The sequence below is a fragment of the Anabrus simplex genome, chromosome 12 (assembly GCF_040414725.1).
Source record: "Anabrus simplex isolate iqAnaSimp1 chromosome 12, ASM4041472v1, whole genome shotgun sequence".
NCBI classification, from domain to species: domain Eukaryota; kingdom Metazoa; phylum Arthropoda; class Insecta; order Orthoptera; family Tettigoniidae; genus Anabrus; species Anabrus simplex.
Window position 1 is genome coordinate 66,307,962 of NC_090276.1, and position 18,054 is coordinate 66,326,015.

Genomic DNA, 18,054 nt, shown 5'->3' on the forward strand with positions numbered 1-18,054 from the left:
TTGAGTTAGGTATCATCCCGGCATTTTCCTGGAGAAGAAGTGGGAAATCATTTCGAGAATGGCTAAGGTGGGAATCGAGTCCCATATACTCAGTTAACCTCCCGAGACTGAGTAGACACCATTACAGCCCTCGTACTACTTTTTCAAATTTCATGGCAGAGCCGGGAATCAATCCCGCGGCTATGGGGTGGCATATAATCACACCAACCACTACACCACAGAGGCGGACATGTTTTTGAATTTAATGGCATATGCATATGGAGACGATAACAAGGTCTAGTGTATAGGAAAGTACGAAGAATATATCTGTTATTTGATCTTGTTACATTGCATTAATACTAGCAAAACTTCCCTCATTACAACGAAACAAGTATAGCTTCACTGTGTAACCTCTCATGGTAACTGCAGCAGCGGGACGGGACGAATTCTGAACTTACAAACAAGATAAAATAGCAGTTATTGCTTCAATTTGAAGGACATTTAATACTAATCTGAATACTATTATAGCTTAGTGAAGCACAGATTGATTTGCTTCGTCCTAGTTCACTCACTGCTTAGATCACAGAAACCCAATCATACTCAAATGTGACCGGGCGAGTTGGCCGTGCGCGTAGAGGCGCGCGGCTGTGAGCTTGCATCCGGGAGATAGTAGGTTCGAATCCCACTATCGGCAGCCCTGAAGATGGTTTTCCGTGGTTTCCCATCTTCACACCAGGCAAATGCTGGGGCTGTACCTTAATTAAGGCCACGGCCGCTTCCTTCCAACTCCTAGGCCTTTCCTATCCACTCGTCGCCATAAGACCTATCTGTGTCGGTGCGACGTAAAGCCCCTAGCAAAAAAAAAAAAAACTCAAATGTGCGAACTTCTCAAGTGTCCACGAGGTGCAGTCTATTGAAATGTATGCCTTTCCAAATGTATATTTTAGTTTTTGTGAATAGATTTACATTTTATTCCAATAAATATTGAATCACATTTTACTATCATATTATGAAAAAACTACATAGTAATGATTATAATAAATTAATGCTCTCTCCCAAACTCCAAATCATTCACATGTCGAATTCGTAATTAAATCATTGTGTCTGTAAAAACTGACGAAAAATTTAACATTTTACCTTTTGTTTTATTGTCTTATATACAATTAATCTCTTTTGTTTGTGTTCTTGGTCGGCAAATGGGGGATGTGCTTTTTTTTTAAAATCATGAGAAGGTGAGCGCGTCTACTCAGCGTGCGCCTCATCTGCATTCGCTTCGAATATTTCAAAGCCCTGTGTTTGAATTTAGCTTCTATAGCGTAATTTGGAAGTCACTATGTTTGTGTTAGTCAGTCTTAAGAACAAGTGAAAGTACAATTACGCAAGCGAACAACACAAGGAGTTGATGTTACGTCATGCAATATCGTGTTTATTTAAGATTTCTAGCTCTAGAAGGTACAAATCACTAAATTTAGAGAGTCAGAAGTTCTTCAACCTATTATTTAGTGATATAAGTGTTAATCTTCCTGTAATTATTTATATATTGATTATTTAATGAAATTTTCTTGGAGTTCATGGAACCCACATTATTACATGTATAGTAAGTATAAGGCCAATAATTTTTGTGTATAGGAGGGAGTATTTAGAAATATAAAAGCCTACCCGTTGCAGATCAGCAAACAGACAGATGTCTATGAATACTGAATTTTTACGACCGCATTGTAATCGAAACCGAATTTCAACCTATTAGGTCGTGTTACGTACATGAAATAAGTATTGAAGAGATGTTAAGTACAGAACAAAAATGGCCAACCGGACACCAGTGGGATCCAAACCCACAACCTCCCAATTTCGCGTCGGTTGTGGGTTTGGATCCTACTGGCGTCCGGTTGGCCATTTGTGTTCTGTACTTAACATCTCTTCAACAAGTACTAAATGTACGTAACACGACCTAATAGGTTTAAAGTCGGTTTTGAAGACAAATGTGTCTATTTTGAAGGCCTTCAACTTTAGTATAACGCCCACCCGAAGTGACTTGGGATTACTGAAGATAAAATGCTCTTCTACAAGAGGCATCTGGAAAATACTCCAGCCTAACTAAGAACCAGAAACGGTATCTTCCGTAAGTTATGTGGCACTACATGGGGTTCCTCCGCCTACACACTGCGCATCTCTGCACTAGGATTGATCTATTCAGTGGCAGAATGTTGTTCCCTAGTTTGGCTAAACAGTTCTCACACAAGAAAAGTTGACACTCAGATCAACAGCACAATTATCAACACCCACCTTCTGGTTACCAATTTTGAGTCATATACCTCCTCCACATCTGCGGCGGATGAACGCTCTTCTTTAGGAGTACAAGAAAATTTTAGACAACCCTAAGCTTCCGATGAATAATGACATGGATGATTCACAAGAACAGCGACTAGTATCTAGATATCCACCAATGATCACTGGTAAGGAATTCACTGTGACAAACTTCAAACTTGTTAATTCCTGGAAGCAAAGCTGGCATGAAAACTGCCCTTAAAGATGTCAGACTCTACCCTGATCACGAGGAAACCTCCTGCATTTGAACAGTCGTCCAGAATTTGGTCTGCTTAAATAGAATACGGACCAAACATGGCAGGTGCACCGATGCTCTCCATAAGTGGGATAAACTACAATCTCCAAAATGTGACTGTGGAGTTGACAGGCAGACCATTGTACAGGACTGCAAAACCAGGTCCTATAATGGGAACTACACCAACTTCCTAACACAACTATTGATCTCATATAATATGTCACCAATTTAGATATATTAGCGCAATTTTATAACAAAAATACTCTGTAACTCGAATTTTGTGCAACATAAACTGTCCAATACGGCATTTATGGTTTGTGAGGAACAGTTAACATGTAAAGAATGGTTGGCAGTGACGTTGGGAGCTAATATGATGTGAACCGATCTAGTGATCGGAAAATCGGCGAAGCCTCGCTGTTTCTCCGGTGCGAATTAACTCTTTCCGGTCTAGCTCGCAGCGGCCGAAATTACGATCAGGACGCGCTGTGGGCATAGCCCGTAGTAAGGTTTGACAATTCGCTAAAAATCGCGAACGAGCTATGCACGCATTCTAGTGGTTACATCGTGTTTCCTAATGTATTAGTTACGCGAGTATTTAAGCAGATGGCAGTATTATATCTCTAAGTCAGAGAATTTACGATATATTTGAACAGCATGCATCAGTAGATGTTGTCACTCAGTGAGCTCTAAGACATGGCTTCCCGCGGCAAACATGTGCTTGACGAAAGTGATATTTTCGATATTTTACGATATATTATAAGTTTATGCGCAAATGAACATATTATTGACATATGAATTCGAAACAACTTCTTGCATTTCATTATGATTGGAGTTCGTTTTACGGCCTAGCTCATGTTCCCGCGTATTTCATATTTGCGTGAATACGTAAAGATTGTCTACATATTAGTAAAGTTGTCTGTTTAGAAGACTGTATTTTCTCTTTCTCAGAAGTCTTCTGTGGCAAATGGAACAATATTTTTACATTTGGGTAACTTTTAACAAAATTTATCAATTAAAATAAAATTTCGTAAGAGCACCCATTTTCAATATTGTAATTTTTACTATTACTATTATTATTATTATTATTATTATTATTATTATTATTATTATTATTGAAAAATTATTATTTTTATATCGTACTCATTATTGTTGTTGTTTTGTAATTGCAATGCACATTTTATATTAGCGAAATAGGGTAAATATTACTGTATTTCAGAAAAATGTACTTGCTTCGTTACCCGTCAGACCTTTCCTCCATTCGCAAAACATGGTATAATATATAAACAACTTTAAAATCTCAAGTGATAGTTGACATGATACAAAGAGCGCTTTAGAAAAGTAGATGCTCAAACAAGCACAAAGAAAAAAGAATCATGTCAATATCTCCTACAGGTACAGAGATATAATATTTTAAAGATCCTTAAAAATGTCCAGTCCAGAACGTTTGTTAGGGATATTAAGGCCCAGACTGGAATGGGTTAATTACCGGTCACGTACGAAAGCAACCTCCGAAGTCGCGGATGACAAGCTCCATTTACGAACCTCGGCTGCGTGGTGAAGGGAGGAAAGGTTAACAGTAACAAACAGAAAAGACTAAAGGATCTTTTCCAAAGGTGTCAACGGAGGTAAGTTTCTTGTTTCTTCTAAAAATTTACTATAATAAGGGTAATAATTAAACTGATGCCGTAAAATAGAAGTTGTTTGTATAGTTTTGTTAAAAGTAATGCATTCAGTATAAGCCTATAGATAAATATGATTTAATTATGCGTTATACATGCTCAAAAACGGTATTCTCTGTATCTAGAAATTTCGATAACTCTAAATAAAATTTATCTCTCGAGGTGATTTGAGATATCGAGGCTCCACTGTAATGAAATAAAAAATATATGTCGTAAATATAATGGAATAAGAAATTAATTATATAACTTTAAAATTCATTAGAACTAAAAAATGCTTGTGCTCCGGGGAGTTTTTGGGTATGAGAGGAAGTACCTAGGCCCTTTATTTCTGTGATAAGTTGTATGAAAACTGTGACCAAAATGACTCATAGTATAGCGTGATTGAACTCGTAATATAAGTGAATATGGATAGTTTAGTGTGATAGTGATTTAGTGTGCAAGATGTATGAGACAGGAGAAGTCCCATCCGATTTTCGGCAGAATGTTGTTATACCTATTCCCAAGAAAGCTGGTGCTGACAGGTGTGAAAACTACCGCACCATTAGTTTAGTATCTCATGCCTGCAAAATTTTAACACGTATTATTTACAGAAGAATGGAAAAACAAGTTGAAGCTGAGTTGGGGGAAGATCAATTTGGCTTCAGAAGAAATGTAGGAACACGTGAAGCAATCCTGACTTTACGTCTGATCTTAGAGGATCGAATCAAGAAGGACAAGCCCACGTACATGGCATTCGTAGATCTAGAAAAGGCATTCGATAATGTTGATTGGACCAAGCTATTTATGATTCTGAAGATGATAGGGATCAGATACCGAGAACGAAGAATTATCTACAACCTGTATAAAAATCAGTCTGCAGTGATAAGAATCGAGGGCTTTGAAAAAGAAGCAGCAATCCAGAAAGGAGTGAGGCAAGGCTGCAGTTTGTCCCCTCTCCTTTTCAATGTTTACATAGAACAGGCAGTAAAGGAAATCAAAGAGAAATTTGGAAAGGGAATCACAGTCCAAGGAGAGGAAATCAAAACCTTGAGATTTGCCGATGATATTGTTATTTTATCTGAGACTGCAGAAGATCTCGAGAAGTTGCTGAATGGTATGGATGAAGTCTTAGGTAAGGAGTACAAGATGAAAATAAATAAGTCCAAAACAAAAGTAATGGAGTGCAGTCGAACGAAGGCAGGTGATATAGGAAATATTAGATTAGGAAACGAAGTCTTAAAGGAAGTAGATGAAAATTGTTACTTGGGTAGTAAAATAACTAACGATGGCAGAAGTAAGGAGGACATAAAATGCAGACTAGCACAAGCAAGGAAGAGCTTTCTTAAGAAAAGAAATTTGCTCACTTCAAACATTGATATCGGAATTAGAAAGATGTTTTTGAAGACTTTTGTGTGGAGCGTGGCATTGTATGGAAGTGAAACATGGACGATAACTAGCTCAGAAAGAAAGAGAATAGAAGCTTTTGAAATGTGGTGTTATAGAAGAATGCTGAAGGTGAGATGGATAGATCGAATCACGAATGAAGAGATACTGAATCGAATTGGTGAGAGGAGATCGATTTGGCTAAATTTGACGAGAAGAAGAGATAGAATGATAGGACACATCTTAAGACACCCAGGACTTGTTCAGTTGGTTTTTGAAGGAAGTGTAGGTGGCAAGAACGGTAGGGGTAGACCAAGGTATGAATATGACAAACAGATTAGAGCAGATGTAGGATGCAATAGTTACGTAGAAATGAAAAGGTTAGCACAGGATAGGGTGGCATGGAGAGCTGCATCAAACCAGTCTATGGACTGATGACTCAAACAACAACATGGATAGAAAATGAGTGTGAAGACTGGGAAGATTCTCTGTGTGCGAATTCTGTAGCACAGGAACGACATTCAGGTAATGGCAACTCTCAGACGGGAAAGACGAAATAGGAGAAATTACACCACGATTGGCACCATCAATGATTGAGTAGACAGCACCATGAACATAAGAGGAAAACAGATTGGTTGTGTAACCTAATGGTGACCTTCTCTTGCAGGTGCCATGCCGCACACTTCAAAAGTATGACAGTCAATACATTGTACTTACTGCTGGAAGAAGACTCCATTAGGGCCAGGGAAGGACACGCTGCTACCTGCTACTCCAACGGCGTGCCCTAGTGCCGCGTGGAGAACGCAGAGGAAGACAATGGTGTTCTTGATGACGAAGGTCTGCATCTTGTACTTGAGTGTGAACGGCACTGAGCAGCGTGCTGGGTTATATAGACTCATGTCTGTAACGAGGCGGGAATTCCTATGAAGTAACCTTGAACATGGGATTACGTAGTTGTCGGTCACGTCTCCCTGACACGGAGTAAGTGAGCTTGAAATATTACTAATTCACTCGAGGACGTACACAAACCAAGCATGCAGAGGAGGATCGTTCATTAGAAAATAAATATCCCACCTGGAATAAGCTTCACTAGGAGGAAAACGAGTGTAATAACAGGAAGCCAGCCCCGCAGTATAAGTGTAGAAAGTCCCTTCGTTACCCGGAGTACCTTGGTTTGAATCCCCCTGTCTTATATGGATCTGCACTCAACATATGTGAAGAAAACTAAGGAGTTTTTAAAGAGTATGCTTTACGTCGCACCGATACAGATAGGTCTTATGGCGACGATGGGAAAGTAAAGTCTAGGAGCTGGAAGGAATGGTCTTTGGTCGTAATTAAGGTAAAGCCGCAGCATTTGCCTGGTGTGAAAAATGGAAACCACGGAAAACCATCTTCAGGGTTACCGACAGTGTGGTTCGAATCCGCTATCTTCCGGATGCAAGCTCACAAGCGCAGGGCCATCTTGCCTGCTTCAATCATTTTTTCTATTTTCATCAGCATTATTATTATTATTACTATTATTATCTGCATAAATAATATAGCTCTGATTAATGTTATTATCACCTATAAAGGTATTGTATTTCACCTCCGTACAGGCCATGAAGGCCCTTGGAGGAGTGGAAGGTAAAGGCTTCCTCCATTGTTAACCTCGGCACATGATGGGGTAGAGTGGTTAGCTCTACTCCTGGCCGCCTTTGACCCCAGGAATTAACCTGGTACTCATTTTTGGTGTAGGCTGAGTGAACCTCCGGGCCATATGCACCTCCTGAAGTGGAAATCTCGTTTCTTGAATTTTACGACTTCCTGACGGGGATTCGAACCCACGGGCGAATCGAGCACGCCTTTACCGCCTCGGCCAGGCAGCCCCTCACCTATAAAGGTGGTCTATATAAATGTGTGATAAAATCTGTTGATTATTATTATTATAATGTATTCCGTTTATCGTCCAGGGTTGGTTTCTGTCAGGACTCAGCGAGAGATTCGCCTCTACCGCCTAAAGAGAAGTTTCCTGAAGCGAGAGACATTGGCTCGGGCATACAACTTGGGGAAAAGACCAGTATCCCACCCAGACGGTCTCACTAGCTATGCTGAACAGGGACCTTGCGAGGGATAGGAAGATTGGGATGGATAGGCAAAGAACAGGGATGGAAGTGGCCGTGACCTTAAGTTAGGTACCATCCCGGGATTTGCCTAGAAAAGAAGTGGGGAAACCACGGGAAAACCACTTCGAGGATGCCTGAGGTGGGAATCGAACTCTCCCCTACTCAGTTGATCTCCCGAGGCTGAGTGGACCCCGTTCCAGCCCTCGTACCACTTTTAAAATTTCGTGGCAGAGTTGGAAAATGAACACAGGCCTCCGGGAGTTGTGTCTAATCACACTACATAGGCGACTTCTAATCTGTTTATGTGGATTATAATTAGGGACGTTTGTAGCGTGTTGTGTGTCAGATCTATTGAATTAAATTAAAACATTATTTTGTAAGCACAAGAAACTTGATACTCTTAGTATTTTAACGTCGTACTGTCACAGATAGGTTTTCGGGGCAACGGGATGGGGATGAATTAGGACTGCGAAAACGCGACCGTGACCTTAATTAAGATACAGTCGAAGGATTTCTTGTTGTTAAATGGTGAACCACGGGATACCATATCCAGGGCTGCCTATGGTAGGTTCGAACCCACTACCTCCCAAATGCAAGCTAACATGTACATCGCCCGTACCACGCAGCTAGCTCACTCGGTGAAATATGATTTTCTATAAATGTATGTTACAGGATGAAAGGAATTCCAACAAGAACCGCTTATAGCACTGATCTAGCAGAAGGTTTCCCCCGGACTCGCTAACCTGATTCACACATTCTGAAGGTCAAACCTGATTCCACGCTATGATGACGTGATTTGCCCTGGAGTGGAACTCGGGCAAACATCGCAGCGTATGAATCATATTACAGACGGGTTTATGCTAGTGGACTTCCCGATACTGCTATAAACGACGACAGAACCTTCTTTCTTTCTTAATCTGTTTACCCTCCACAGTCGGTTTTTCCCTCGGACTCAGCGAGGGATCCCACCTCTACTGCCTCAAAGGCAGTGTCCTGGAGCGTGAGACATTGGGTCGGGGGATACAACTGGGGAGAATGACCAGTACCTCTCCCAGGTGGCCTCACCTGCTAGGCTCAACAGGGACCTTGGTGGGGGATGGGAAGATTGGAAAGAATAGGCAAGGAAGAGGGAAGGAAGCGGCCGTGGCCTTAAGTTAGGTACCATCCCGGCATTTGGCTGGAGGAGAAGTGGGAAACCACGGAAAACCACTTCCAGGATGGCTGATGTGGGAATGGAACCCACCTCTACTCAGTTGACCTCCCGAGGCTGAGTGGACCCTGTTCCAGCCCTCGTACCACTTTTCAAATTTCGTTGCAGAGCTGGGAATCGAACCCGGACCTCCGGAGGTGGCAGTTAATAACCTTGCACCCTAAGCACTACAGCCTTTGGAGGTCCTTGGCTTACCAAGCGACCGCTGCTCAGCTGGAAATCCTGCAGATTACGAGGTGTCATGTGGTCAGCACGACGAATCTTCTCGGCCGTTATTCTTAGCCTTATAGACCTGGGCTGCCATCTCACCGTCAGGTAGCTCCTCAATTGTAATCACGCAGGTTGAGTGGACCTCGAACCAGCCCTCAAATCCTTGACTTGTTCGGGTAAGAGCCAGGCATGCTACTCCTATAGCACAGGGCCGGCACAAATTCATAATACCTTAAATAAATCAGATGCCTTAATACCTTAATACTACGATTTACACTGTATTGGGAGTTAAATTAAAACATGACACCATAACATAGAATTGTACACATAATTTACAGAATGCTGGAGTCTAATCTTGAAGCATCTTACAGTTTTGCGAAAAGGCTCTAAGACTGCTGCACGTAATGTATTCCAGTAATCAGTTCCCAGATTTACGATTTGTTCTGGGTGATTTCTGACAAGAGAGTAGCGTTACAAAAATGTTAAAAAGTTTGTACTGGGAAGACTTGAGAGAAAGGAGACGAGCTGCTCGACTTCCCAGCTGTCAATGGAGGGATGGCGTGGAATGACATTAGTGGACGAATAAGTCTTAGTGGTGCCTTCAAAGGTAGGAAAAATAAAAATATGAGGATGAATTTGGAATTCAAGAGGACAAATGGAGAAAATATTCGTTTACAAGAAGGCGAGTTAGGGATTGGAATAACTTACGAAGGGACATGTTCAATAAATTTCCAATTTCTTTGCAATCATTTAAGATTAACATACACCCAAGTAGCGAATCTGCCACCTGGGCGACTGCGCCAAATGCAGATCAGTATTGATTGATTGATTGATTGATTGATTGATTGATTGATTGATTGATTGATTGAAACGCGACATATTTACTTGTGTGTGTTGGTTTTCCTGGCGTAATGGCTAACGTGCCATACCGGAGAGTATTCGAATTTAGATGCCTGCAATCACATTTTCTTTGCTTTCTCCCTACAAAGCTAGATGCTTACTTTTATTTTTATTACAGCTGCTCGTTTGTACGAATCAACTTCAGAGATGCTCTCAACCAACATTTCTGCTCTTGGAGAATAAGGTTAACTCCAGTGAACGTAAACCAAACAACTCCGCGTATTGAAGTGTTGTTAAAATAAAATTGTACATCCTTCATTGAAAATAACTGAATGGGAATTCATTCCCAATGTATTCACTAAAAGATTTTGGCACCTCGTTAGATGATACTTGGTACAACTTTGATAACACAGTGCACATGCACAGCTGTCACTCGGGTTGTGGAATATTCTGAGGGAACATTTCTTATGGTGGAAACCATGAATGGTGAATATGCCTTTGATTTTGCAATTTATTTGATTAATGCCTGATTGAGGTTAAATGATTTCCAGAACTGGGCGATAAAGAGAAGACTCTAGCGCCATCCACTTAGCCTATGATTTCCATTTCATCCAACTGGTATTGCTGTTGATAGAATGGGATGGCTAGTTCGTTTGTTGTTTCCATTTCCTCACATATCTCATTGGGTTGTGTTTCGGATGTCTCGAATCTGATCGTCTGATCTATTATAAAGCACTTCCAGTGGTCTTTGAAGGCTACCATGTCAATTCGACGAGTGCTGCCTCGAAAAAAAGACCGTGAACCTCCTTGAAGACTGTAAAGCTTGAGTCACTTAACGCTTCAGCAATGACAGATCGTATTTTATGGTGCCTAGTATTTCGTAGAGCTTCTCCATGCGAAGAATGTTAATCTGCAATAAATAAGAAAACGATAATTCTTAAATGACTGATCCAAATAGAGCCCGGCATTCAGTGGGCAGACTGATATGTAATAACAGTTTCTGGCTCAGTGAGGAAAGTAACGGGAAACTACCTCACACCTCACTTCCCTAGTATACCTCTTCAGTGACACCTAAGCTATCTATGGCAGCATTTGGCGGAGCTGTGGAGGATCAAACCAGTCTTCGGGCTGAATACACAACATACATATATCACATATGTGTATTCGATTTGTTTTATATCTATACCCTTGTAATTAAAACTCCAGATTTTCCATAGATAACTTCTGGATATGTCTTTATGTTAGCATACATAATACTTGTTTCTAACCAAAGTGCTGACCACAGAGGAAGGAAGAAAGCAACGGCTGTTGTCATCGTCATCATAGTCACTTGACCTCTGGTTTTATGTGAAATTTTAACCGCAGAAATGTGAATTCTCATTTCATGAATGACACAAGTGCATAGGCCAAGATTTGAACCACCGAGCTCGATAGCTGCAGTCGTTTAAGTGCGGCCAGTATCCAGTATTCGGGAGATAGTAGGTTCGAACCCCACTGTCGGCAGCCCTGAAAATGGTTTTCCGTGGTTTCCCATTTTCACACCAGGCAAATGCTGGGGTTGTACCTGAATTAAGGCCACGGCCGCTTCCTTCCCATTCCTAGCCCTTCCCTGTCCCATCGTCGCCATAAGACCTATCTGTGTCGATGCGACGTAAAGCAACTAGCATAATGTCCGTCTCTGTGGTGTAGTGGTTAGTGTGATTAGCTGCCACCCTTTGGAGGCAGGAAATCGATTTCAGGCTCTGGCACGTAATTTGAAAAATGGTACGAGGGAAGCAACGGCGTGCACTAAGCCTCGGGAGGTCACCTGAGTTCAGGAGGGTTCGTTACCTACCTCAGTCATCCTCGAAGTGGATTTCAGTGGTTTCCCACTTCTCCTCCAGGCAATTTCCGAGATGGTACCTAACTTAAGGCCACGGCCGGTTCCTTCCTTCTTCTTGTCTCTCCCTTACGATTTTCCCATCTCTCGCTGAGTTCGAGGGAAGAAACCAACCCTGTAGGTTGAGCGGATTAAAAAGGAAAGAACGAAAGAAGGAAAGAAAGAAAGAAAAGAAGGAAAATATAATAATAATATTTTTAATTCCCACTAAGTGCTTTATCACTATTCGGAGACTCCGAGGTGCCAGAATTTGGTTCCGCAGGAGTTCTTCTCTTTACTAGGAAATCTACCGGCACGAAGCTGACGTATCTGAGTACCTTCAGATACCACCGGACTTGCCAAGTTGGGCTCAGAAGGCCAATGTTCTCCCGTCTGAGCCACTCAGTCAGCGGTTAGTGATTTCAAAAATTCCTCAAAAGTACGATAATTTTTTGTTTACTTACGGCTGAAAGAATATTTCATCCTGCCCCGGTAACAGCGGAGGTTCAAGAATGTCGTCCACTTGAGCTTGTCCTAGGCTGAGGACGAGGCAGACAAGAGCACAGTGTTTCATGTATGACTGCATGGCGTGAAGTGTGTCACTTTGAAGTACGTATAGCAACCATTTAACAGCATTTTACTGATATACGACAAGGACTCAGCCTTGTACGCATTAGAACGGATATCACAAGACTGATACCGTTCCATGTCCATTATGTGCTATTGTAAAGTCCCGAGGTATTGGGTTATTACTATTATACCCAAAACATACAGGAAAATATGGACGTAAGAATCACAAAATAGACACTAAAATGAAAGAAAACATAGGCAGTAAACACCAACGAGAATATACCATATCTTTAACATTTAAAATTACTTGGCATATGCGAATCATGACACTTCGTTCTCAGCTAAAGGTTTTACGCGAAGAGACAGGTAGTCATCAAAATCAGGAAAAGGTAAAAGTAATCAAAATTATTAATAATGCAACTGAGGACAATGTTTACGTCAACAGGACCCTTCAAATGAATCTTAGTCAACACATGTTACAATGGACAACCAAATATTGTTCCATATTTTGAAAAGTAAAACTTTGCCTCTTGTAGGCTAATACATTGTTAAATTTGAGAAAATTACCTTTTCGCTTCACATGAGGTCAGGGGATAGTGTAAGATTAGCTAGCTCTGCTTGGGTGAAATCTGGTGATGGTGCTACGCGTTTCCCTTCGACAACAGCAGCAATGGCCAAAGCATCCTTCCAGCAGCGATTCCTCTGCATTATACATTATTATTTGGCACTGATCTCATCTCTTATCGCTCCACTAAAGTTAGCAGTGATCTCCTCCACCTCACGAACAAGAGGTAATTCTCTCTCTTCCAGCTGCTTTGTATTTTGGAAGCTAGTTGTTCATACTTGAAGGAAATGTGCGTGAGACCGCTGAAGATCTTGGGGGTTAGCCAGTGCAGGGTGCAGATTCAAGGCCAGCTCGCACCAAGCACAATTAGTGGACAGAAAGAACGCTATTGTCCTTTAATCACATTTAAGTGCCTGTAACTACCTGCAAGGAATGCACACTTTGAGCACCTATCTGGTAAAGAAAACTAACAAAATAGTGAAGAGTGGGAAAAACGACATAAAAAAGTAATATCTGTCGTTTTAAGAACTTAACACGCAAATATATTCAAAATAGGCATTAATGTACTAACTAGTCATTTATTGATGCTTAAACAGATTTTAGACTTATGAGCCTACAATTTTGAGCTTAGGATAAAGATACGCATTTATGACGAAATCCTCTCCTTATTCATGATTAAGCTCTAAACTTGATAGTTTCATTCAAGTTTCAAACATGTCTGTGGGTACAATAGAACACACAGACAAGAACAGATTAATGGATATATTTTTGGGCTTGAAAAATGAGAGAACGACTACAGATTCTTTGTTTGCTCTCCACTTAGGATATGTAGGGTAATGCAACCTTCATTCCAACCCCAGGAGAGATAAGGAGTTCTGATAATTCGAATGAAATAAGCAGCATCAAAATTTATGTCCAACAAAATGGTTGCTGATTTAGCACACATTTTCATGGCCATAATAAAATTCGTAAGTTACGTATTAAGAGAAAAATTTCTTCCCCTTCTGTGACGTAATCGTGTGCTTTGCTGTGACCTAGACGAAGAGCCATCTTTACCTACTGCGCGGTAGCAGGTTTACCCGCATCACTGTGTGTTGGCATGGGCAATGAGTACGACAACTGAGCATCTTATTGAAGAAGTATTATTTGATTTGTCGCATCCTGATTATAAAAACATAAGAAAGAATGACTAAGTCTGGGAACAAGTAGGCCCTCAATTTGTTCATCGAATTCCTATTATATAATATATAATGCGTAGTTATATGTAAAATCACTTTAACGGATCCATTACACACGCTAATTAGATACGTAAACTAGATAAGTTACTTAAACACTGCAATAGTTTTTTCTTCGCATTTACGTTCTGGGAACAAACAAAATTTCTTAATATACAAATATTGCTCTTGTAAATAAGTCTGTCATGTTCAGAAAAGAAGACTACAATAAATAAGAATGTAAATAAAACCTTTTACATATTAAAAACTGTAACAAATCTATCACGTATCTGAGCAAATTAATCGATAGTCTCCTTCCTTCTAGTTTTAGGTTTCCAAGCGCCTCAACTACTGCTTCTTCATGTTATAGTACATGTTCGAGCATCACACCGGAGTTTGTTGAACGCAAGTAATTAAGCAGAATGCCTTTACAATAGATGTAGTTGTTTCCACTTTCACCGGGATTGGCCTAAGGTATGTCCTCCTCCTCATCATCAACTACCGCCAAAATTAACGCTTCTTCCAGATGTTGTCCCTACACGAATTTTCAAACTGGTCGCTACCACCGCATTGTTTGGTGTGAAAAAGCCACCAAGCCCGCCACCGCAATCGCTCTGGTGTGTGGGTGCCTTATAGATGGCAGTGTTCTGCTAATAACGTGAGGAAAAAGGTGACGAACACTGGTTGCCTGGTTACCAGACTGTCTACTTTCTGTCGACGCTGAATTGGAGATGGTAATATACCAGATAGACTCCCATATTCATCATAAAACCCCTGCATACCGTGAAAGGCATATTAAAGGGCTAATTTACAGGGGTTCTCTATTTACAAGGGGGGTTAGGTGACTGGGCTTTCAATAGAAACTTATGGTTGAACACAAAATGTCTTATTATCAGAACACACTTCATGAAATGCAGATTCTGATCCTGATTTCCAAACTTCAGTCCGAATATTGTATTAGCCGGCATCCTGCGAACATGAAACGTGACTCCATTTTATTGGTATTTCCGTCCAGTGTGATAGCAGCATTTGCTAGTTGCTAATTAGCATGCATTTTTTCATTGGTTATTCAATTTAAGGATAAACTCCTTGCTTAATTAGTTGACTTCTTTTTCTAATGGAATTGAAGGTCTCTTAAATGTCAGCAATCATCATGGTGTCATCTGCATAACTGATGTTAAATTGAGCAACCTGCATGGTAATTCAAATCCTAGAAATATACGTCAGTGCTTTTTTAGAGCTTTTCATTTTGCGATGAAATTGAATTAAATAGAGTTATCAAGTTATCAGCTGTGAATGACTCTTCCCCTGTTTAAATGATGTGTTACTGCAACTTGACCACATGTAAACATGATACGGAGGTCGAGATTGCATGAAGACATAGAGTATCACTTCAGATAAACTTCTAGGAACATAATTACCGAAAGTGATATTCCAGAAGATAAAGGAAAGCCGCCTAGATAACAGGAACAAAGTCGCACTTTAATGACCTCGGTCGAAAGATAAACACAATGCTTGTACGTTTCCTTAAATTGTAATCAATATAACGTCTTTTAGTGGACATAAAGCTTTCCTGTAATTCTATAAACTCGTCATTAATAATAATAATAATAATAATAATAATAATAATAATAATAATAATGATAATAATAATAATCTAAACCATTCAGAATAAATTCATGTGCAAGACAAGGTGATTGTTTATCTCCACTCCTCCTGAACTGGGTCACGGACGAAATAGTAAGAATTTGGAATAAAAACTGAATGAACACAAGCTATCGCCATTAACTGGGAAGGACAGTGTTGGAATAAACTGCCTTGTATTTGAAGATGACTTCGCTGGAATTGTAACTTTCAGAAAACCTGACAAATGCAGTAATACAAGCCAATCTCTTTGAAGAGAACAGGTTTAAGAATTTCTGTCGAAGACAACAACAATAAAGTTATGAAAATGTAAGGACTGCTCCATAATTTCTTCTTCTGCTTTCTTAATTCGTTTACCCCCGCGGTTGGTTTAACCCCCGCACTCAGCGAGGTATCCCACCTCTATCGCCCCAGTGTCGCGGAGCGTGATACGTTAGTCGGGGGCCATTACCTCGCCCAGGTGGACTCACGTGCTATGCTAAACAGGAGCCTTGTGGGGGAATGGGAAGATTGGAAGCGATGGACACGGAAGAGAGAAAGAAACGGCCGTGGCCTTAACTTATGTACCATCCAGGCATTTGCCTGCGGGATAAGTGGAAAACCATGGAAAACCACTTCCAGGATGGCTGAGGAACGAATCGAGCCACGCTTTACTCATTTGACGTCCCGAGACTGACTGGACCTCGTTCCAGCCCTCGTACCACTTTTCGAATTTCTTAGCAGAGCTGGGTATCGGGCTTGAGCCTCCGGGGGTGGCAGCTGATCACACTAACCGCTACATCACAGAGGCGAACTTGAGTTCTTTTCCCAGGTTGAAACTAGGTTGTCCTTTTAACTACCTTATCCACAGATTGCCGGCTTTTCGAACACATATGTTTCTTTTCAAGGCGACTTCTTACCCCTACTCCCCAAAAGACTGTCACGGATCAAGTTTTCCTGGTTTGTCCTTCTGGTGTTGGTGTTCTTTCGAAGTTTTCGAGGGTTTGCACGTCCACATTTGCCTTATAAGATTTTTCTTACGAACGCTTGTATAAAATTGTAATTGTCATTCAAGAACATGTGACCGAACATGTAACATCACTTGATCTAGGAACAGAAGTGTAGAAATTAATTTCAGGAAGAGGATTTAATAAAAGAAAAGTACAACCAATGTACGAAAATTATCGCCGCATTATCACGACACTGGTGTGGAGAAGAGAGGCGTTTTGGAGCGAAACTGGAGTACCACAAGGAAGTGTGCTGTAACCACTGTTATTCATATAATATTGTGTTGTGGGGAACAAACACAGGGGAAGTCGAAGGGCAGCTCGACGTGTTGAGTGATATCATTGAGTGAAAATGAGCGTGGAAATGAGTAGGACCAGAGGCCAAAGGGAAGGGAAATAAAGAAATAAGCGGAAAAAGCCTTGAAAATATGGAGAGCTTCATGTACTTGGATAGCGAACTGCCGCAGGACTGGACATGGAGATTATTAGGAGGCTTAGAAAGTGAAATGCGTTCTGCCAGAATGTGAGAAACCTTTTGTGGAGGAAGGAAGCGTCAATAAAGTGTGAAGAGATGATGTATAAGTTGTACTACTGCCCAATACAGAGGGGCCTTATACAATGAGAAAAAGACAGGAGAATGAAATCCAGGCCAGTGATATTTATTAAGATGTTCAATGTGAAATAAAAGAATTGACAGAGTACGAAATGAGGATCTCAGGAATGAAAGTGTAGAATGGAGCAATATGGAAGAGGGAAGCGGATAATGGGAGCCCAGATAGAAGGAAGTATGGCAAGAGGTAGACTCGGACTATGGTTGCTGAAACCGATGAAGAATACTATAATTAGATGAGAAATGAATTGGAACACTGTTAATGAGGATTGTTCGAGAATGGTGCCATAATTATCTGAACCCGGCGGGAGCTGGATGAGGAAAATGAATAATAACCGAAATAGTCTGCTCTCCTGAGTATTTCTGGGAAGTGAGACTTCGCACGATTTCCCGGCAAGATGGAGGATGTCCTGGTCACACCATGAGATCCCTATATCCTACGATACATCCGCATTTCGAAAGAGAGTGACAATTTGTAATTGATCTTTCACACAACATTGTGAACGGAATGTAAGAAGAGGGTATATCTTCTCAGTTCCATGACTAACGACTTGTTCATTCCATCGATACTTGAAAATAAATGAGAATGACTCTCATTACCAAAGGCAGGTTTTAATTAGTAAACCCCAGATTTTAAACAGTTATTTATTAGGATGGAAACTATT

The 18,054-nt window shown here is 40.8% G+C and overlaps 1 protein-coding gene across 1 annotated transcript in view; it reads right to left on the reverse strand.

Moving 5' to 3' along the window:
• Positions 1–6,480, reverse strand: part of LOC136884549 (uncharacterized) — a 32,525-nt gene extending 26,045 nt beyond the window's left edge. The window contains exon 1 of the mRNA XM_067156804.2: positions 6,298–6,480. Within this exon, the coding sequence (XP_067012905.2) occupies positions 6,298–6,479 (182 nt within the window). The 5' untranslated portion in view covers position 6,480. The remainder of the gene's footprint in view (positions 1–6,297) is intronic.
• Between the last annotated feature and the right edge of the window lie 11,574 nt (positions 6,481–18,054).